Source organism: Toxorhynchites rutilus, chromosome 3 (assembly GCF_029784135.1).
Source record: "Toxorhynchites rutilus septentrionalis strain SRP chromosome 3, ASM2978413v1, whole genome shotgun sequence".
In the NCBI taxonomy this organism is placed as follows: Eukaryota; Metazoa; Arthropoda; class Insecta; order Diptera; family Culicidae; genus Toxorhynchites; species Toxorhynchites rutilus.
Window position 1 is genome coordinate 195817097 of NC_073746.1, and position 23420 is coordinate 195840516.

Genomic DNA, 23420 nt, shown 5'->3' on the forward strand with positions numbered 1-23420 from the left:
GGTGCTTTAAGTATATGGATTTTGGCCACCGAGCTAAGGTTTGCATGAGATTGGATATATCAGGCCGCTATATAAGATGTGGTAATAAGGGATATATGGCAAAAGATTGCATCAAGCTGCCGAGATGCATGCTCTGCCTAACAGAGTCAGAAAGTGATCAAACTTCAGGATGCCCGAGATGCCCGGTCTTTAGAAGGGCGCTAGCTGCAATGACTAAATGGAGGTAACGCAGATAAACCTTAACCACTCGTAGTTGCAGCACAACAATTTCTAGGGCCGGCTACAACAGAAACAAAGCGATCATAGCAGAGCCGTACCAAGTCCCGTTGAACGATGGAGATTGGCTGGTCGATAAAGCCAGGATAGCCGCATTGGTGACAATGGTATCCCATACAAGGAATGATGTCCAATGCATACGAAGGTTTCGTGGTTGCCAAAATCAACGGAATCTTCGTGTTCAGTTGGTATGCATCCCCGAGAGCAATTCGACCGAATGCTAAACAATTTGACAGAACAGCTCATCGGACGGAAGCCTGTTGTCATCGGTGGGGACTTCAACGCCTGTACACTGGAGTGGGGGAGTAGACTAACCAACGTTCAGGTTCAGTTCACTTGAAGCTTTGGCAAAGTTGAGTTCCAGCAGTATCACCATGAATTAGGGAGTCTGCGATAGTTATACATACAGTGACCACCAAGCGATTCACTACACCATTTATGTTCGGATCCCACCAATAAGGCGAGGGACGAGGATAGACGACCGGAAGTGTTGTTTTATAAAAATCTTCTCGTGGAAGCACTACAAATGGAACGACCAATAACTTTATTGCAAGCTCATTGACAGATATTATTGTCAGAGCATGTGACATCAGCATATCACGAAAAGTAACAACGAAGAACGAACGGAGTCCAGTCTTTTGGTGGAACGAAGAAATTAATTCACTTCGGAAAAGTTGTATCCGAGCCTCCGAGTGCAATCAAACAGAAGAAACAGCAGACCATGTGGTCTTCGACTATCCTCGATTTGCTCGGCAGAAAAGAGAAATGAACCTACGGGGTGCGGAAAACATTGTAGAGAAAATGGGCGAGAACTGTTGAAATGCAGTGAATAGAGATATAATCGAAATAATGACGGAACTCCAACGAAGGTGGAAAGTAAATCAAAGAGAAAACATAAGACACATTGAGTAAGGAGTGCATAAACCCAACCTCCTCTCCGAAGTAATAATAAACAGTGGTTCCTCAGACCAGACAAGAAGCATAAGGGGGTGGTTTAATGAATAAAAATTTCACACTACGCTGTCAACAAAATGTCTGTCACCTTCTTCCCAAAAAACAGAGATATACAATTGAGATGTTGGCACTTTCAGAGCAATGTCAATACCCTGAGTATAATGGACCCTATTATGTAAGTCGAATCGAGCGATCCATACGATCCCTATCGCCATCACACCGACCTAAATATTGTAAGTCGAGATTATCTTATCGAATCGAGTTCATGCTCGAACTTCATGTGTTGCGAATTGCATATTTTAAAGCGTTTCTCTGAATTGTTTCCCAAAGCAAAATATCTGGGGTATAAACCAAACAGCTGGCAAAAATTATAGCCGACAGCTTTTACTCAGAATATTTATAATAGCAAAATAAAGCTAAAACGTTAAATTCTGCTCGACTCAGATTACAAAATGCAATCATCATTACTCCGAAAATTTCGCTGATATCGCTTTCGAAATTTACTCTGAATAATAGTAATAACTTACCGCCGATATGGGTTGCATAGGTGTAACGATTGTTGTGGCTGTTTCTACCGTTGCTGGGATGCATTTGTTCATACTACTTATTTTCTCTGTTGTTTTTCGATAATTTATTTCGTATGTACATAATTTTATAGCCAAGTCTAGGATGTTTGCGTTATTTGGTAATTCGGCTTTACCCTGGATGTACGTTTTATACAAATGTACTAGAATAGTTGAGAACATTCGTTCCTTGATTTGCATGTGCTTGATAGTTTTTCTATAAGCCTTGAAAATGCTAACCATTAGGTTTAACATTTCATTGTCATCATTATTCTGTACATTTTTTTCCAACATTTGCTGATAAACTTCAATACAACAAGAAACTGCTACTTCAAATAATTTCTCACGGTCAGCGTCGTTCAGATATTTCCTAAAACACATAATATTTAATGAAATGATGGGCCTGATTATCAAATACACTTAGAATACACTTCACGCTGGAAACGGAATGAATCGTATCTGCGATGACAACGATACGGTGTCGACATCTGGATACGAGATTAGTTTCCCACTAAACTCATCATTATAATATCAAATCATCTTCAGATGAAATTTTTATATGAGATTATGATATCACATGAAGAAAACAAAGTTTTCCACTCACATTGAATACCAGTTTGATACGAAGAAGTTAATTTTCATTAATGATTTTTCATTTGAAAAGTGCTCATTTTGCCTGAAAACTCATTACTATCTTCGACACTTCACTAACTCGTAAAACGTAGTTCAATGGCGTACCGTTCATTTCGTTTCCACCGTGAAGTGTATTCGAGAATCAGGCCCGATATCACAGATTATATATATAGCAATTCCACGCCGAATTCAGCCGGTCGCTGCTTGGATCCTCCATGATGGTTGTACTCAGAATTATGGTTTTCATTATCATATGAACAATTTTAATTTCGACTAACCCTAACTTTTATCGAAGAATCGTAGCTCTAAATGTAGAAGTCTAATTGAAATATAAAATGCGGCAAAGTTGTTGGAAAATCAATGAATTTGTAGGAAAAATAAAATTTTAGACGTAAACCAATTTTTTTATACTTTTGTATAAATTGTATAATTTCTATACGATGTCGGAACCTCAGTTGTAATGTTCAACAAACACATGCATTTTCTTTTATCTCAAGAACGCGTTTTTTTTTATTTTTTCATTAGGTTGTCCATTTCCATTTACCAAAAGTGGTTTTTTTTTCAAAAAAACATAACTTTTGATCTACTTAATCGATATAGATGATAGATGATGAATTAAAGCCAATTAGCTATTTTTTCGAAAAATACTACTATTGCAAAAAAAATGTTTGTATTTGTTGTTTACTCTTTATATGGCTTTGGAGTAGAGGGAGCTATATTAATTTATATTTCTTCTTGGAAGTTGCGTTTTTTTTACATAACATATTCAAAAATCAGAGAGGTTTTTTTTCTCGTTATGATTATGATTATGATTTTTCGAAGTATATCGGTGAACCGGAAAATCATTTTTAATTTCTTTTCAAGTGGCTCGGAACACAATGGTACCCAACTAACAAGTGTAACGTTTTTATGATAGTTTTGCTTAAGCACTATGCTTGAAAACCCTGAACTATTTGTCATAAAAACCTCTATTCAGCCCTTAGTCACGCAAGTTATGAGAAATTACTGAGCTGTAGCTCATATTGTTCGTTGAATGCAATTCGAAGTCAATTAGAAAACGTTCATTCAACTACCGTTCTGAATCACACGGACACTCTTTAAAATGCTTGATGCCCTGATGATATACTATAAAATTAATATCACAATTGATTCTTTAGAGTAACCCTTTAGTTATATCATCAGGGCACTAAGCATTTCAAGTTATTATTACAACGTGCCCTAAATATGAAGCTATCCGAGATATGATTCAGAACGGTATAAGGTGTTGTGGAAACGAATATTCGATCGTATTTTGATTTGTATAGCTCTACTTAGACTGCACTATCAAAGAAGATGAACTTTGTCTGACTGCATTATTTTCATTTACCAAATTTCCATAAAAAGAATTAACTTTTTAGCACTTTGACAGACCCTTGCTAGATTATTTTACAGCTAATAGGTTAATAGGTAGAACGATTATCCTTTATCGAATTATATGCTCCGTTAGACCAAATGTAATGCCATCAGGCTTCTTGAGTTTCAAATGCTTGCAGCAAATGCTCATTTAAGAAGCCCGTAAGGTGTTATAGAGAAGCTGCTTTGCAGTTGAAAAAACATTTTCAAAACTTTTCTCTGGCATATTATTCAGGCAAATATCAATGGTTGAAAACAGATTCAATCCGGTCTAAATAATCTTTCATACAACGTATAGCTTAGCATATCATTTTTTCTTTTTTTTTACAGCTAATGCTCGTGCTGGTTAGGCAGAGAATCAATTGTCTTTTCAAGAGTCATGGGCAAATGTTTCACTGACGTATTATCCATTTTTTTGGTTGAACAAAAAATTCAATCTAGCCAGAATAATCTTTTTTAGGGGAAGGGTGGTAAAGACGGACACGCTAAGTAAAAGTAGTTTTTCTCTTCTTTTATAATAGAATTTTAAAATAAAATTTGTCATTGAGGCAGAAATTTCGCGAAATTAATGTAACCGGCATTTTTGAAAAAAAAAATAGATTGAGTCGGGAAAGACGGACACTTGGCAGGAAAGATGGACACTAACTGGAAATTCTGGTACTCGATAAGTTTTGGAGGTCTTCAAATATATCTTAAAAATGATTAGGCTGAAAAAGGCTAGGCTGAAATCACCTAGAAGCTTGTATTTTTTCTCATTTTTCCATGTCTAAAGCGGCTTCCAGCATTCGGAATGACAAATTCGAATTAAAAAATTCGTTTTTAAATCCGCTCTACTGATTTGTCCATGATATGTGGTTGCACTTGCAAACGTAGTTAGTGGGCATCTGTTAATAAAAGAAGGAAATAATCAAATTGTTTTCAAAACAAAATGTTAGCCTTTTGTCGGTGGAGTATCCGTCTTACCCGACTTGATTAGTATTTTATTTTCGTCATTATTTCGGGAGTAAAAATGAGAAAACTTCACAGCTTCTTCGACAAACTGGAAGAGGAGTGATGGTAAAATATTCACGTAACGAAAACTACCTCGAAAAATTACACGATTGCAATGAGAACCTTTTTTTCTGCAGACGAAACTCTACATCGAGCTACTCTTTGTAGATTTCTTTATGTTTTTATTTGCAATTTCAACATAAACCCAGCTAGGTGTACTATGTACACAGATAGTGTCAAAGATATTGATACACTGTATTGCAAGTTTATACGTCATTAAAATTTAAAATAAAAAAATAATTTATCAATTATACAGGGGTGTCCGTCTTTCCTACCCTGTCCGTCTTTCCCGACTTTCCCCTACAACGTACAGTTCAGTAAATCGTTTTATGAAACACTCAATGCTATTGTTCGGTCATTATTCAGCTGACTAGTTTAATAACAGCTAATGGTTTTTTGTTTGGTTATTCAAATGGATGCTGAATTGGAATAGGCAAAAATCCTATATTTTAACTGAACAGTCAAATGGCCGAATATATCGGCATAACTGAGAGACATGAATACCAACATAACGTCTAACAAAAAAAACCAAAAATGCAATATACAGTCATTCCATGCCAATGCGATAAAGTGGTTCTCAGATTTCCAAGAAAATTGCTTTTCTTCCTTATCGCCAAATATTAGACTAGTATTTTTTTATTTTATCATTCCATTTTAGGGTTGTCCGAAGAATCAATTTTTTATCATTTTTTCCACAGTTGTCTTTGTTCAAAAATTCATAACTTTTGAGCTATTAGACCGATTCAGAGAGCGGTTAATGAACTAGATGTAGAGTGAGGATTTCTATCAGTGTACAAGTAATAAACGCACCCCTAAAGATAATAGAAAATGCAACTAGTGAAAGGCACAGTCAGTCTAAGCCAATCCCTTGTACAACCAAGAAGCAAATAAATGTTTTCCAGAATATAAGAGTAAACGGATCACTCTTGTTAATTCCGGGCTGGATTCTCGAATACATTACACTAGACTTCTTTGAAAAAAATATTACAGTTGCAAAAAAACTGGATATTGTTTTCGTAATTATTGATTGTGTCTGTTTTTTTGTATACTTTACTCGGTTTAAGATAGAGGGCGCTATATATTTTATATTTTTTCTTGAAAGCTGGAGTTTTTTACATGACATATCCAAAAATCAGAGACGGTTTTTTTCGCTTTTGAGTTATGAATTTTCAAAGTTTACCGATGGTTTGTTTTCCCCTTTTTCCACTTTATCCAAGAATGCTTTTTTCAAATTCTTATCTTTTGAACTACTGAGCCGATTGAGATGATTGACATATCAAATTGAAGCTTCATTTTTAGTCCATTACAGGGCGGACTCGATTATATTGCGGATTTATTTTCACTGTATATGGTCGGGGTTCTGCCAAAACGAATCAAGCGCCTTTTTTTTCAATTGAGTTACTTACACCATTGGATGCAGAAAATTAAAATTTATGAACTGTAAAATGACCATGCCATTCGGACAATTGACAACAGCTCCAAAAGAAAAATCCTGTGTAGCAAACTGTAAAAAAAAGAAATTGCTTTCACCCAAAGCATAAACCCACAATATGGCATCGGACGATAGTGATCGTTTTCTCCAAGAAGGCAGATCCGAATCTTTAACAGATTTTTTTTGTTTCGGACAGCTCCTGGGATCAGATGTCGTCGAGATCTTGTGAGTAAGACAGCCTAAGGGCTGAAGTGTAGAAGCGAACCAAGTATAATGCATTCCTCAATCAATTTGTTTTCATCTATTAAGATATCATTTTGTAAAAAATAACCAAAAGTGAGTCAATATATATACCATTCATGAAATTAGTCAAGAGCCGTTGCAAAATACTGATATGTTGTGTCATGATATTATGTTATTTGTTAACATGTGCTTGGTTCACTCTGGCTGCAAAGAGAACGATGTTTTGCGTGTCAAGCAGAAACATAGTTTTGTTTTTGACGTAGGACTACGTCTTTCATTTCTATACCGGGGTGTAAAACCAAAGTTTCGAGAACGAAAGCGTTACGCTGGAGACCGAGATTTTGAGCGTTAATAGCTCTTAAACAACTGAACGAAATGGTATGATAAACACTTCATTTGAAAGATAAAATGTCTACGCGTCATATAATTGTTACTTTTTCATCCAAAAACTTGTTTCAATAGTCTTAAAATTGCTTTCAAAACAGGCTATTGAAATCAAAAATCGGTATATAAGCGAGCGCCGCTCGTAAACCCACTCAGTTATGATTGAACAGCGATTGGAGCATGTTGTCGCTGTTGTTGTGAAGCTAATTTCGTTTATCATGAAAGCGCTGATGAACGGTGTCACCAAGAGCCTGTTTGTGCACCTAAGGCCAAAAGGGAATCCATCAGGAGGAGAGTGATGCCACGGTTCCGCTTGAAACATCGGAGCAGCCGCCACACACACACACACATACACACGCGGAATTCTCGTTGCTATCATCGTTGCTGAAAAATAATCTGCCAGTTCCCCTGGGAATTGAAAAATACATTCATGCGAAATAGTTTATTTTAATGTTTTCTATCCATATAACACTGCAACCAAATACATTTGGTTTTGTTATTTTTCAATCAATCGCAATTAACAGGAAAGCTTCTGAATATTTTTTTCCCCATCAGTGGAAATTTTCGTATCCAATATTGGATGCATAACATGAAAAACGGAAAATGTTTCACATCGCGAAAATCAAGTCATTTTCGAGCGATTATTTGTTTTCTACTCATATAATGCTTCGACCAAATACATTTCGTTTTGGATTTTTTCAATCAAGTGCGATCAACGTAAGACCACGTCTTTCGGCAATTTATTAGAGGTGCAATGAATCTTTAGGAATTCCCGCTCTACGCGCACTGGCAAACAATGTTTACTCAACAATTTCTCAAACTAGAAATGGGTGTTGTGAGAAAGGATTAGCGAACGCGAAAACGACAAACGGGAGAAAGATACGTTTGGAGGTTGAAGGAAATTGGCAGAAAACTTCTTCATTCTATCATTCAAATAATGTGATTCATACCACATCGTTTTGCCAGAAAGAGATTATTAATGCTCAAAGGAGGAATCGAGTCCTCCGAGGAAATTACCCAGCGCAAATTAGAGTCGACTATCGATTGCGGCATTCGTACACAAATAATTTTATAATGCAGTTTCACCAAAGTGATTTCTTCGGATATATTCACTACATCATGTCATGTATTTCATATTCTTCATAAGGAAATCCATATCCATGGCACCTATCGGTAACGAATTATAATCGAAACCACGATTTTCGCTAAATGCTCCTTTCAGTTCGGCCTGTAAAAAACTTTTCTGCACTCTAATCCATCAAATTTGGAGCCCTGAAAAGGGCCGTTGATTATATGCTAAGCTAATATAGCACGCTCTCCTCGGATACGATGGGCCAGCTGGATGTCCTTGGGCATGTTGTGACGCGTTTTGCATGGATAGCACACAAATTGGTATCTTCGAATAAGCCTCCTGCAGCGCCATAACCGCGGAACTTTGGAAGCGCAAGTCGGTTTTGAAGTCCTGAGCAATTCCACGAACCAAATGCTGCAAAGGTAGCTTGCGGATCAGCAATTCGGTCGATATCTGATAGCGACGAATTTCATGCGAAGTTCCCGGTCGATAGCGATGTGGCTTCTCCACCTATCCTGCTACTGGTGCGCTTATCCGAGCTGACTTCGTGTGCCTTACCACCGAATGACTAACGAGCTGTCTGCGAAAGACTAACGAGCTCGAGTCCTCACGGTGCGAGAGTAGAGTAAGAAATGAACGAAAGCAAAGGAAGCGTCATTTTATAAACCATAAAAGTATAGAATCTTAATCCCACCCTTATTATATTCGTGAGTATACAGTAAGCTTATACAATAAAGAGGGTGGGGTTTACATTCGATTCTTTTACACTTCCCTTGCTTTCGTTCATTTCTTACTCTACTCTCGCACCGTGAGGACTCGTTTCATCGGGACTAAGCAGACAGCTCGTTAATCTTTCGGTGGTAAGGCACCACGAAAGCAGCTCGGATAAGCGCATCAGCCGCAGGAAGCGTGAAGAAGCCACATCGATATCGACCGGGAACTTCGCATGGAATTCGTCGCTATCAGAAGTCGACCGAATTGCTGATCCGCAAGCTACCTTTGCAGCATTTGGTTCGTGGAATTGCTCAGGACTTCAAAACCGACTTGCGCTTCCAAAGTTCCGCGGTTATGACGCTGCAGGAGGCTTATTAGAAGATACCAATTTGTGTGCTATACATGCAAAACGCGTCACATCATGCCCAAAGACATCCAGCTGGCCCATCGTATCCTAGGAGAGCGTGCTATATTAGCTTAGCATATAATCAACAGCCCTTTTCAGGGCTCCAAATTTGATGGATTAGAGTTCAGAAAAGTTTTTTACAGGCCGAACTGAAAGGAGCATTTAGCGTGGTGTCGATGATAATTCGATACCGATAGGTGCCATGGATATGCATTTCATAATGAAAAATATGAAATATATGACATGATGTAGTGAATATATCCCCATATCGAAGAAATCACTTTGATGAAACTGTTTACCGTTTGTCGTTTTTAATTGTTGGGAAAGGGCATTATTTCTGCTGACTAAATTCCAAGAAAAAATCCATTCCTTCTTTAAGCGTGATTCATTCTGCTTCGGATCAACGGAACAGTATGATAATCATTTCATACAAAAGATAAAATGTCCAAGAGTTATATGATTGCTATTTATTGAGTCGAAAAATTGTTTCAATAGCTTAACACTACAGACTTTTTTTCTCCGTACTGATTAAGAAGCCGACCGAACTATCGGTCGACAAGTCAGTCTGCAGTCGGCGGGGGCTCTTAATTTCGTTTTTGCAGGCCGAACCGAAAAAATTTCAGTCGAGTTAACTCTTTTTTACAGTAATGCTTTTGAATCCGGACACTTTGCATTACATTCAATATCATACCACAGCCATAACATTTTTTTCATGTTGAATTTATGCGATTAATAGTTGCTAATATAGTTACTGATAGTTTCTTGATAGTTACTTATCAATCGCATTAATTCAACATGCAGAAAATGTTGTGGCTGCGGTAATACCATACTGTAAATAAATGTAACGCAAAGTGTCCGGATTCAAATACATTACTGTATACTTACTTCGATGTTATTCGTTTCTCTCTCAGGGTAAGCAACGAATATAATAAGGGTGGGGTTTAGATTCTATACTTTTATGGTTTATAAAATGACGCTTCCTTTGCTTTCGTTCATTTCTTACTCTACTCTCGCACCGTGACGACTCGTTTGTTTGGGACCAAGCAGATAGCTAGTTAGTCTTTCAGTGGTAAGGCACACGAAAGCAGCTCGGATAAGCGCACCAGCCGCAGGATAGGTGAAGAAGCCACATCGCTATTGACCGGGAACTTTGCGTGAAATTCATCGCTATCGGAAGTCGACCAAATTGCTGATCCGATGATCCGATTAGAGTTTAGAAAAGTTTTTTGCAGGCCAAACTGAAACGAGAATTTTCGTTTGGATGCCATACAGCATCGAGAAAATTCCGGAAAGATCTAATTGTTGCTGAAAAATAATCTGCCAGTTCCCTGGGAATTGAAGAATACATCCATGCGAAAGAGTTTATTTTAATGTTTTCTAATTATATGGCGAAAACAGCGACCAACTACATTTGATTTCGTAATTTTTCAATCAAGTGTAATTAGCTGGAAAGCTTCTGAAGATTATTCTTTCCCATCAGTAGGATATTTTCGTATCCAATATTGGATGCATAACATGAAAAACGGAAAATGTTTCGTATCGCGAAAATTATATAATTTTCAATCGATTATTGCTCAGTCGCCGAAATTTTCATACTCAGAGAGTTCATTCTCCTCTAGTTTGTCTTCCAAATTGCCATCGTAAACCACACCTTCTCTCGATTCAATCACGCACGAAAAGCATACTGAAATGATATTCTGGTGGTGAAACCGATTCATTTTTCGTGAGGCGTCGTGCACAAATTACGTAACGCGATAAGGGGGGAGGGGGTAGATGTTGCGTTACTTTCTGTTTATTAGAGATAGGAAATTGCGTTACGAAAGGGGGGGGGAGAGGTGGTTCAAAATTCGGATTTTTAGCGTTACGTAATTTGTGCACGACACCTGAGGACATCGACAAGACAACATCGTTACTGAACGAGCTGAACGGCGAGGGATCGAGGGATTCATTACCTGGCCTGACCTGACCTGAAATGCAATCAGTTTGTTTTAACTGTGAGGGAGCGCAGAAAAGCCGATGCTGATACTCTCGTGACCAAGAGAGTATCAGCATCGAAATACGGTTCCTCGGGAAGACATAGAAGCAGCCGCCACACACACACATACACGCGCGCAACTCTTTTCGTTTGCTGGTTATCGAGAGGAAACCTGGAAAGAAATGATCGTTGCTGAAAAATAATCTGCCAGTTCCCCTTGGAATTGAAAATTACATTCAAGCGAGTTTATTTTAATGTTTTCTATCCATATAATACTGCGACCACATACATTTGGTTTTGTGATTTGTCAATCAAGTGCAGTTAGCAGGAAAGCTTCTGAAGATTATTCTTCAGAACAAGGTTTTTTGTATCCAATATTGGATGCATAAAACCTTGAGTCTCCAACGTAACACTCTCGTTTTTGAAGTCACCCAAATATTTATTTATTCATTCATTCAGGATGGATTTAGATTCAACTTCAAACAAATGATCTCTAAATCAACGATAGTCCTACGTCACCCTTGCGGTTATACCATAGATATAACCCACTTCCTGTTTTTTTCATATTTCTAAAGGTTCTGAATCAGAAATTGGCAACGATGTATGCTTACAGCATGAAAAGAAGTATTATGTTTGACATCCTGTTTGTAGCACGTGAGCGATGAAATGATAGCTTTGATCCGACAAAGTGGGAGCCCAAACTTCAAATTATGTTTTTGGCGCTTGGTTCGTTTTGGCAGAACTCCGAATTACACAATATCATTACACATTACAATCGAGTCAAAAAAATATATTTTAAATCGTTTTTTATGCATATATTTTTTGTTTTTTGAATATAAAAGAAAAATTCAATTTTTGATTCATCCCCTAAAGTCATAAAATACTTTTCTCATATATAAAAATCCTAAGTCTTTCAGGAGGTGATACAGGATCATATTTGATGAAAAAATCCTTTTACGCATAAGTTCGAATTTCAACAATTACAGAGTTATTGAATTTTTTGTTTGTTTCGGACTCTGTTTCCTCAAACTGGCGATACATAAAAAAGTACGCTGCAGAAGACAATTCTGTTGATTCCATTAGAAAGATGAGAAAATTTAGCACAGTATTTGTTCTTTGACACCCAACTTCTATCTATCTTAATTTCTCTGTAAATCGCTATATACAATTCCTGGTGAAAATTCAAGCAAAATCTTCCAAAATCAAAATTTTGACCCCAATGTACATATAAAAGTCACATAAATTTTACCTTAACGTTGAAAGGCAATTTTTGTTTTGTGAGATAAGTCATATTTAATATATGAAAGAAAAAAAATTCTTTTCAAACTGTATATAATCGAGTCCAAAATTTTATATATTCGACACATATAATCGAATCCGACCTGTATTTAATCGAGTGAGACCTGTATTGCGTTACCCGCGATTTTCGTTATTCGCGGTGACCTTGCCTGACTATTCCGCGGATAATCAGGGTTGTATTTGAAATGCTTTTTTAACCCTTTCATAACGGCAGTTTGCTCCGCCGAAGTGCTATCCCTGTACGAAGTACTGCGCCGAAAAGTATGCACATCGCGCTGGTGTGATCGAAGAGCAGTATGAATTTCATGTCGTCTAACGACATGTCGACGACGCTCGAACACACAGCTCGTCGAGCGGATGTCGTCTATAAACGACACTCGTACACACAGGACGTCGCGCGGATGTCGTCTATAGACGACGCTCGTAACGAAAGGGTTAAGAATGTTTCCATGATTTATCAACAGTTTAGTCGATCGAGCGATTTCCTGGAAAAAAGGTCAATGATTTTGACGTCCTCCTTATAAAAAAAAACTGTTCTATTTGAAATTGCCCATATGATAATGAAAATAAAAAAAAACAGGGAGAGTCGCATCATAATCTGCGTGGAATTGCTCTATAGATACTTACTTATCAACGTCAGGTGATCGATAGAGTTGTAGTGATAGCTCCAGAAGAGTTTCATGCTCATAGGATAATTTTAATACATCAATAAGGACAATCACACATTTTGAAAGATGTGATGCAAAACTACCAGGTCTATCTATGTCTGGAGATGGAATCCTCCAGATCCCCTGAAATGAGACAGATGTTACTAAATTGCGAAACATCAATGTAGAGGTGTACTATTACATTGAAGAAGTTATTATTTTTTCGTTCTGTAAACAATCCATTTATCTGGTTACCCAACGTCGTTTTATAAACACCCAAGAGTAGTTCACGGCAGCGCTCAATGGACTTGTGCGAACCAGAAGTATTTAAATAATGATACGCTAGACGATAAACGGATTTATAGTGCTCGGGAAACCTAGTTATACATTCTTCTAAGTTTTTTATGCAGTCTTTGAACATCAAGTCACGATCATCAGATGATAGTGGACCCTGGAAAACACAATTATATACTGTAAAAATAAAACGATCTAAGTTGCATACAAACACTTTACTTCATCATCAGTCGTGCTCTCAGTTTCAGAATCAGAGCTAAAATCCAGAGCAGAATTTGGAGAGTCAGAATCGGATGAAACAGAGCTTGTTCCAATACTAATGGTCGCAGTAGTCGTGTTACTCAATGGAGTGTCTTCCTAAAAGCAACGATTATTTATATAAAGAACAAAAAATCACCAGGTCCGCTTATTGTAAAAATATTATGTTTGTTTTTATGTATAATAAAACATGGAAATTCTTTGGATTACAATTACCTGTGATATCCTTCTAGTTAAGCATTTTTCGTCATTTCTGTGACACTCAACATTGATTTCCATCATATTATCGAAATTATCAAAAGCAATTGATTCCTTTTCATTCTTAGTATGTGAATTTCTGTCCGCTTTGCCTTTTTCTTCTTTTTCTTTCTCGAGATGACCAGTGTTATTTTTGGTTTGTTTATCGACGACTATATCATTATTTTGTTCTGTTAATTTACGTTTGAATGCGGCATCATTGATTTTTGCTCGATTAAAAGCAAATGGACACGTTGCTAGCTCTTTCAATATTTTCTTCAATAATCCTGCTATTTGATTGCAAACCGATGGATGCTGTTCAAGATACTTTATGATAGCAGCGTTTGTTCGGTAAAACAATTCTAATGCTTCTATTGAAAGATGTGAAGGATTACTATGGTTTACTTTTATAGGATATGTGGCATTACAATCATATAAAAATTTGGCTGACTTCAAATAATGTGTCAAATAAATAACTGGCTGTTCCTTTTTTTTCTCTGCTATTTTCCCCAGCATATAATGATACAGCCATTTTTCATCCTCATGGATTCCAGCATCTCCACGTCCAAAATGGTCTTCTTTTAAAATTCCGTTAGTGGGCTCGATGTTCACTTTATTGAAGCTTTCAAATGCTATATTCAAATAGTCATTCCGCTGTATCTCGATAGAGTTACTGTAAATAAAAAATACATAAATATTTTATTTATTTCATTGATCGTATAAAATAAAGCGTTGAAGTTTCGAAAACGAAAACATAAAACACAATAGAAAAATAGTTGAGTAAAGGTCTGGGCTTCGTGTTTTATGTATTCAAGTGTCATCAAGTAATACATTTCATTCACATTTTAGCTATTTGAAATTGGCTTCGGGCCTGCTGTACTGATAAAGAATAAGTTGCTGCACAGACACGAATCCAAACTGCTCTTCTCTTCAATATGCCGATCGAAGTTCCCACATTTGCTCGATGTACAACTCGGTTTTTCCCAGGATAGATTCGGCCCATGTGGCCGCGTGTTTCACAGATTCAGGATCTCATCGATCTGACCTGAATGTCACGTATTATGTCGTGTATGATGGGAATCAACGAGATCAAGGTGCATTAAAAAATATCGAATTGGCGATAAAAAAAAACATCAAAATATAATTCAATGAGCAGTAATCAATCCCGCGTACGGCGAATGGTCTGGTCGGAGTAACTCGGGGGCGTTGCCGAGTCTAACACCAACTAGGACGACACCTTCCTTGCTGACTTTCGGTTACAACCACTTCAATGGTGACGATGTAGGAATGCGGTCTCCGGAGATAATATTGGACATTTCTTCTGGAAAAGATTCGCGCTGGGCTAGCCGACAAAAGGCGATGTTTGCTTCACGGAGGTCGTCAGTTGTTAATGACTTGAATGGTTCGACGATGGTCTTCTTGAAGGCGGCTTTCAGGGCACGCATTTCACGCTTTCGCATCCAGTATGCAATAGATCGACGAAGTTTGCTGAAGCAGAAGTATCGGCTGAATAATTTGTCGGAAAAGTTGGACTTGAGTGTGGCTGTAACCATGATAGCCACACTCAAGTCCAACTTTTCCGACAAATTATTCAGTTGGTTTTGCCATGATAGCCACACTCAAGTCCAACTTTTCCGACAAATTATTCAGTTGGTTTTGGTCTCCGACAACCAATGTGGATAAAGGGATGGCATTTCGTTAACAGGCCACTCGGATGGTGGCAGGGATAACCAGTTCGGACCGTTCCACAAAATGGGATGTTGCTTGAGGTCGATTGGATTGACGCCACAAGAGAGAGAGAGGATCAGCTGAATTGGATGTTCCGGAAACATGGTTCCAGTGGCAGGATTCTGTAGCTTTTTGAATCATAGCCACCTGATTAGCTACAAAAGTTTTCCATTTGGACGGCGAAGACTCCAACCAAAACAGTTGACGAATCTGTTCAACAGAAGACTTCAGCAGATTTCGGAATGGAATGGGCCACCTCCTGACGTGCGATGCTTTGTTGTTTAACCAACGGCGCAACTTTGGATTTTGGACTTTGGACAGAACCCCAGCGGATTCTGAGCGAACATAACAATTGTATGAGGCATCGGAAATTGAGTTGGAATAAGGTTGCGTTTCCCAGTCCCTTACCGCTCACATTACGATCTGCTGCATCGGTAATTGGTGCTAATTCTAACACAGCAATGGAAGCCTCATATCAGCAGTCCCGTTGTGAACAGTCCAACTGTGAACATTCGAACAATAGGAATATTCTAACGCCGAAAAAGGCGGCATGTGTTGTGTATCGATAGAAATGGAATACTCGGCATGTGTTGTGTATCGATAGAATTGGAATATTCTTAGGCCTAAACAGCTACTGTGTTATACATAAAAAAAACAAATGTTTATCGATGGATAGGAATCTTAAGCCTAAATAATATACAACAATAGTTATCTTAACATAAAAATGTATACGAATAAATTCGGCTCTGTGACAGCTGAATTGCTAAATGAGCCTAATAAACGGATGGGATAAAAAAAAAGGTTGCGTTTGCTACGGATACACGACGTGGTATTCGAAGACATGTGATTGTACCTAACGTTTCGTGGAACTCCTTCCACTTTGATCGCAAACGTAGAGGAAGAGGACGATCCCACTCATAGGAATCTCCAGCTTCGGTTTTCAATGCCCATAGACGCTGCATGAAGATTTTAGCGATGACTATGATTGGTCCCACCAGGCCATGTGGGTCAAACATCTGCGCACGTACGACATAATCTTCCGCTTAGTTAGAACAGATGCTGACAGTGAATGTTGAACCTTGAAATTCATCATGTCGATTCTCGGTTCCCAGATGAGTCCGAGTGTGGAAACGGATTGATCGTCCTGGAGATCGGTGCAAAGGCTAGGTCTTCTTCGGGGATAGCAACAAGAATTTCTAGTGAGTTTGAAGCCCATTTCTTCAACGGGAAACCTGTTGCTGAAAGCATGGCAGTCATTTCTTGGCGTATTTGGATAGCGGATTCAAAGGTGTCGGCACCAGACAGGAAATCATCCACGTAGAAATTTTCCTGGGCTACCACGGATGCGGTCCAATCTCTACAAAAAGGTGGCCCATTCCATTCCGAAACATGCTGAAGTTGATGAACAGATTCGTCAACTGTTTTGGTTGGAGTCTTCGCCGTCCAGATGGAAAACATTCGAGCTAATCGGTTGACTATGATAGATATCACTTGCGTGCTGCGCGATTATCTGGTGGGTGCGTGTAGCTAAGAATGATGATGACGCGAAAACGTACGTTACAGTGTTCAGTCAGTTCGTGCGTTGCAATTGGCTGATTCAGACTGGGCGCCAAAGGATGAGCTGATATCGACGAAACGGCTGATGCAATAGGATCTGTCGATACATATTTTCGACGTCGACGACGAATGCAAATGGATGGATGCGGAATCGGATGTGTATCAGCAGTAGATTTTCTTGAATGACAGGTCCAACTAGTTGCAGGTTCACGATAATCCAGGAGACGTCTTGTAGATGCATCGAACACAACTCGAACCTTCGTAGTGGCGCTGATTCCTTGAATACCGGGTGGGTGGGAGAAAACAGTGTGGCTTGGTTTCACGATCCACGATCCTTCTTCATGTGGTTTAGGCGTTCGTATTCCTCCATGAAGCAGCAGTAGGCAGCTTTGGTGATTGGATCTCGCTCAAGTCGTTTTTCAAGGTTCAAAAAGCTTTGATTTTCTTCTGGAAGTTTCTTCACGGAAAAATAATGGCATCCGACTTCTCTGGATTTCCAAGCGAATCTATCCTCATAGCCTACTTGCAGTTACAATATTTGAAAAACGAAAAATTCATGGCATACTTCAACATGTAGTATTCAAAGAAAATTTGGTCCATTACCGTGTAGTTTTTTTTCATCGTCACCCCAATTTGTCTATTTTTCAATGCATACGTAAAAATCATTCCAGAAGTATGTGCGTTTGATCTTGACCGAGGAAAAATCCTCAATGTTTACATTTCCAAAAGATTGATCGTGAAGCAAAAAAATCTTATTGGAAGAACATTAATTACTGTGGCTAGGCTCTTTTCTCCGATGGCTTCCAGAATTAAAGATCTGTTTACACCCAATTACGTATGCGAAAGCCTGCTTTCTAGTAAAAATCTGATACCTCCAATTGGACGTCTTACTCTTCTGTGTCGACGCTTTCGAAATAGTCGTCGACATAATGTTTACTTTTGATTGCTGCTGCCGCCGCTTCAGGGAATGCTTCAGGAAATTCTCCATTGTGTTCCGGTTTTTCACGTATTGTGTCTGTGCCGAAGAACATGTTGCTTCAAAGATGCCCAGACTCGCTTTTTATAATTATATTTATTTATTTATTAATTTATCAACAAGATGACATTTAAGCCTAATGTTACAAGCTTCTTATTTATTGTCTTAATCTAATTTTAATTGAGGTTGGGTTGTCTGAAACGACATTTGATGGTTTTTCTGAATATATGAAAGTGTATGCGCTGCAGTAATTGACGGTTAAATATTCGAGCCATGCTAGCAACAGATACATGATATACAAAATTAGTGTGCGCAATTGAAAGGCGGAGAAAATCGTGATTTCGCAGATTCTGACGTTGAAGTGACAACGCTTAGTAATTAAGAGCAATCGAGGTTGGCTTGGATGAGATCGTATACGAACATTGCTTTAGCTGTATCACGTTGTTCGCCTAGTCGATCCAACACCAGAAGCATTCATCGATCTTCATACATAGAACCTCCCCACTATCTGTATGCTGTTCTGATACTATGGAGCTCAAACAACCAAAGAATACTCCAAAATCGAGCGAACACAAGAGAACAGTACAGCACTTTAAGACACTATATGTCGGTGAAGTATTTGGTTGTGCGAAATATGAGTTCAAGAGCTTTAGAAGCTTCTGAAACTGTGTATGCCACACATTCGCTGAAGGTGAGCTTGGAATTTTACCTATGTCATGGAATGGTTTATTTGGAAGACGTCAACAAATTGGCGAATTATGGAAGACGAACAATAACGAGCTTCGATCGCTCTTCCTAATACCCACTTGCAGGAACATTTCTTGAATATCGCCGAAAAAGGCAACTTCTCTTTCGCGAAATTTAAGCCTTACCTGAAGCTATTGTGTAAACAGGTCAGTAATCTTGGAAAGCATACTATGCGCCCACATCCCAGATGACCTTCTCCAGGTTTGTTCAGATTAAATTTACACTTAACGCAAAGTACCAGATGCGTCGCGGATCGAATCCTGTCTTTTCCTTTGTCTTTACTTCGTGGATGTAGCCTTTCGATACTATAACAGTTCGGCTGAAAAGTTCATAAGGTTGACGTCTAGATGGCGCCTCTTGCAAAAATCTACTTGATTATCACAAAGCACCATCTTTATGGATACGTGTCAAAATTTGACAGCAATTGGTTCGTGAGTTACAGCGTTGAGAGTGAAGCAACTTTTGTTATTGTGAAAAAAAAATGGAAAAATGTATTGAGGAGGATTGCTTTTTGATGGAAAAAATACAGTACAAGCCAAAGCATGGCTAGACAAACGTTATCCGCACTCTGCTCCAGCAGACACGGACTTCAAAATTAATGTTCTGGGGGAATCCACTATGCAAATACAAGCAATCAGGGGTATTTTTCTTCCCACCGAAATGTGTTTCCCTAGGATGGAAAAATGCTTGGTGGAATCCGCATTGCGAATATATGCAAGCTGCCGGAATATGTTTCCCTAAAACGTACTTCTAAACTGAGAAGCCTGAGAAAATCTTAATTTCAGAATGAATGAACTTTCGTGGTTCGAGAACTATGTTAACATGAGAGATGCAATAATTTCAGAGGGAAATGTAAAATACAATCATCGTTTTACAATTCTTCCGTTCACATACTTTCGTAGTTCTGGGCATCATATCAAACGTAAAAGGACGGTCATCAAATTTACTTGTAACGAAGAACATAATCTATTACAATGGATGAATCGATATTACATGGCAACTGTTCAAACTTTCTACTTACAAAGCAAATATGTTGAATTCAATTGAATTCGAAAATTGTTTCTTTCAATAGATTATTGATTCAATTCAATACAAATGTTTTTGAGACAACGGTATTCCCACGTCCAAATTGCGGTTATATCATAGATATAACCCACCCATTTTTTTCAAAATTAAATTAACATTAACTCATTACTCGATTTCATTAACACTTTTATTATATATTTTTGAACCGACCAATTACGCTTTGCCTTGAACACACGACAAGCTTTAGAGGGTAGTCTTTCTTTGTAAACCCTACTGTAAGGATCTGAAAGATAAACTCTAGCAAACCATGGCAATTGGGGTACTGTTTAGAGTTTCATGACTATCAAACGTAAGGAACGTAATTGCGATCCATTCAAAATGTTTTCGCATAACAGTCGATTTCGTTATCATGTTCATTTGCCACTTCGTTGAAACTGTCTCAAAAGGTGTCGTGAGCTTCGCGTATCAGGTTTAAATAAGATTCGTCTCGTTTACATCGTTTAATTTGATTTGTGTCGAAGTAAGTGTACCCTCTCTCAGATTATCACTCTGAAGACAGTTTTTTAATCTAGAATGAAAATAATTGACTGATGTTCTTTGCTTGTTTGAATTCACATTACTTACTCTAACTCGACTAGTATTAAATTATATTGAAATGATTAATGAAAAATAAATGAAATAAATGAGCTTGAGCTTGGGAAGACTGCACAATTTCATAGTTGCTCTCCGTAATTGAAGTGGCAAATCATTCTCATTGTGCAAGTTTCGGTGATTCGAACATTAAATAGTCAATAACGACGCCGGCCACGTCATTACAGTCACCAGAGGAAGGGAAGGAATGTTAGTATGATATTCACCGCCCGAAGAGTCGCCTCTATAGCATGGTTCCCTAGCGATTATCATCGCTACCATCCCGCCATGATCGATTATATCGAATATCTTTGAAAACATCTTGAAACAATAGGAAAAGACATTTTCTAGTTCAAAAACATGTTTAAGGACAATTCATATTGATAAGTGGATTAATTCAATATTTCACAACGATTCTGAATTTCCATCGTGGAATCGAGATGTTGGTGAACTCACCATAGTTCACCGACTTCGGTGAACGTGAACGTGAAAACAGTGGTGAATATATACGTCAAAATACTTCCCCGTTTATGTTCACGTTCGAATGTCCCAAGGCATTCTGAAAAATTATTTCACCGTGAACTGTAAAAGGATATGTTTAGCAATTATCAAGTTTTCAATGAAAATTTCAACTTCGTTGCTTCGGGTTGATTCGTGAACAACTGTATATTTTATCCGAACTACTTTATTGAAGATGGACGCTTATTTACTTCACGTTTACTGCCGAACTTTTAATTTGAACGTGAACAAAATCATTCTATTTACCATGATTTTTTGAGTTGTTTGTTCGCAATGTAGTTCACCGTGAAATGATCGTACTATTCCACCACCTGTTCAAGTCCACATTCACAGGAACTCTAAACCACGCTTTCAAAGGTAAAGTGCTGCAACAAAATATCAAATACTTTTACTAGCAGTACTTTGCAGAAAATGATGGATGGTATCACACGTAAAGTTCAAAAACAACATCAACAGCCGATCATCGGGATGGGAGGTTTTCAAGTTAGCCGGCACTAGCTGCATCATCATGGCAAAGAGGTATAACTTTCGGACAGTTCGATTTCCGACATACCGCACCTCCTAGACAAATATTTCGGTTCCAGACAACATCAGGAGAAACACCATCCCATTGACCTTGAGGCAAAGTTTAATTCTTCTATTGACAAACGACTCACTTGGAAATTCCGAAATACACCACACTCCTCCTCATCACACGCTAATCCATCGACCCCGTTTGACTCTACATACAAACTCAGCGCTAACAGCGCTGTATTATCAGAACGTATGTGGCCTCCGCACCAAAACAAATGAGTTATTTTTTGCCATGTTCTACAGTGATAGCGACGTCATTGCGTTCACTGAAACCTGACTAAATAGTATTACACTAAATTCAGAGCTGGTCACAACAACTACACGATCTATCGCTGCGATAGAAAACCAAGCACCAGCAGTTTTCTGCGTGGTGGAGTATTGATCGGTGTGAGAAACGAATAAATAACTCAACAACGATCAATCAACTGTCTCCGCTGTCCGGTGGTCCAACTGGATAATGGAAGAACAGAAAGAATACTCTTACGCCTAAATGGCTACTGTGTGAATGTACCATATGTATACTGGCGAATGACAACTGTGTAATGTGCTAATTATAGATATGATAACCATGTGACATGTACACGATTAAAAATTCAGCTCTGTTACATCTAAAATGCTAATGAGCCTTAAATAAATAAATGGGATAAAAAAAAGACGGGTGGGTAATGTCGGGGACATAACCGGAGTGACGGGACTACACAAAGGGGACAGCTTTTGCTAAATATATATTTCAAATATATTGTTTTATTTTCTTCTCCTACGTGAATACCTACCTATCTACCTGAAAAATGGATTAGTTTACTGTACTGTACTCGTTATGAACATGTTGAGGGTTCTGAAAAGAACATTTTGTGTTGTGTTTTTGCGTTTTTTTTTACAAACTTGATTCTTGATTTTTTTCTGAAGGCTTTGTACTTATTAAATGTTCAACGCCGGGCACCAAGTATGGTTTTGTGAAAACTGAATGATCAATTTAAAAGACCTCAGCCACCAATAAGCTCAAGAACAAGCATAAACAAAATAAATCGATTTATATTATATGTCATATTATGTCACTTTAGAATGCACTGTGAAATGTATTGTGTAAAACTTTTAATAACTCTTCTTTGAAAGGTTTAATGGCCCTGAAAAGCGCCGTGTTTTACGGTGGCTGGATTTGCCACCAAAGCGGTCTGTATAAACAAACTTTTTCCTTCTTCTACCTGCTGCCGTTTTGCTATTGCGTTTGCCTCTCGCTGAAACTAGTTGTTGCCACCAAACCGAATGTGCTCTGTTCTGTTGGCGGGTTTTCTTATTGTCGTGAGCAGCTTTGCAAGCCAACTCAATCACTTCGGCGGCCGAAACTATATAACGCCGGCTAGGTGGACTGGTGCACTGGTACTAACGCGCTCGGCCTAGCTACCTTTGCGGAGCAATTGGCGAATACACCTACGGGGAATTGCGAACCAACACGGTTCGAGCGAGATTTTGCCTTTCCCTTCACTTTTCCTCCTTTGCCATGTCCAGACATGGCTGCTTGGGTTGGCTTGGGCTTGGGTTGGTTTTCAGGACCACAAAATCATCTTTAATCTAAAGAGTTTATTGTTTTGTTGTCACTCGATATACCCATCTTGTTCAGCTAAACCTTCCTGCTTAGCGATTGCGTTTGCCACTCGCCACAGGATTCACAGTTGGAAAATTTCTTCCCATCCAGCTTCGGACATGTTGGGTCATAACTTGGACCCCGAACTCTATGTTTACAAAAATTACAGGTCCGTCCAATTAGCTAAATGTCGAACTAAATGTAAATTACTGTACTTTCAATCTGTAAGCAATTTAAGAATTGGTGAAAATTG

General features: G+C 38.3%; 1 protein-coding gene across 5 annotated transcripts in view; it reads right to left on the bottom strand.

Annotated features, from left to right (window-relative positions):
• Positions 1-23420, bottom strand: part of LOC129779525 (calcineurin-binding protein cabin-1-like) — a 165393-nt gene that overhangs the window by 2730 nt on the left and 139243 nt on the right. For 4 of the 5 annotated variants that reach the window (XM_055787062.1, XM_055787061.1, XM_055787058.1 and 1 more), the window contains 5 exons: positions 13809-14502; positions 13554-13691; positions 13243-13491; positions 13021-13184; positions 1758-2163 (listed from right to left, as the gene is read on the bottom strand). In XM_055787062.1, the coding sequence (XP_055643037.1) occupies positions 1758-2163; positions 13021-13184; positions 13243-13491; positions 13554-13691; positions 13809-14502 (1651 nt within the window). The remainder of the gene's footprint in view (positions 1-1757; positions 2164-13020; positions 13185-13242; positions 13492-13553; positions 13692-13808; positions 14503-23420) is intronic. The other variant, XM_055787063.1, reaches the window with a different exon arrangement.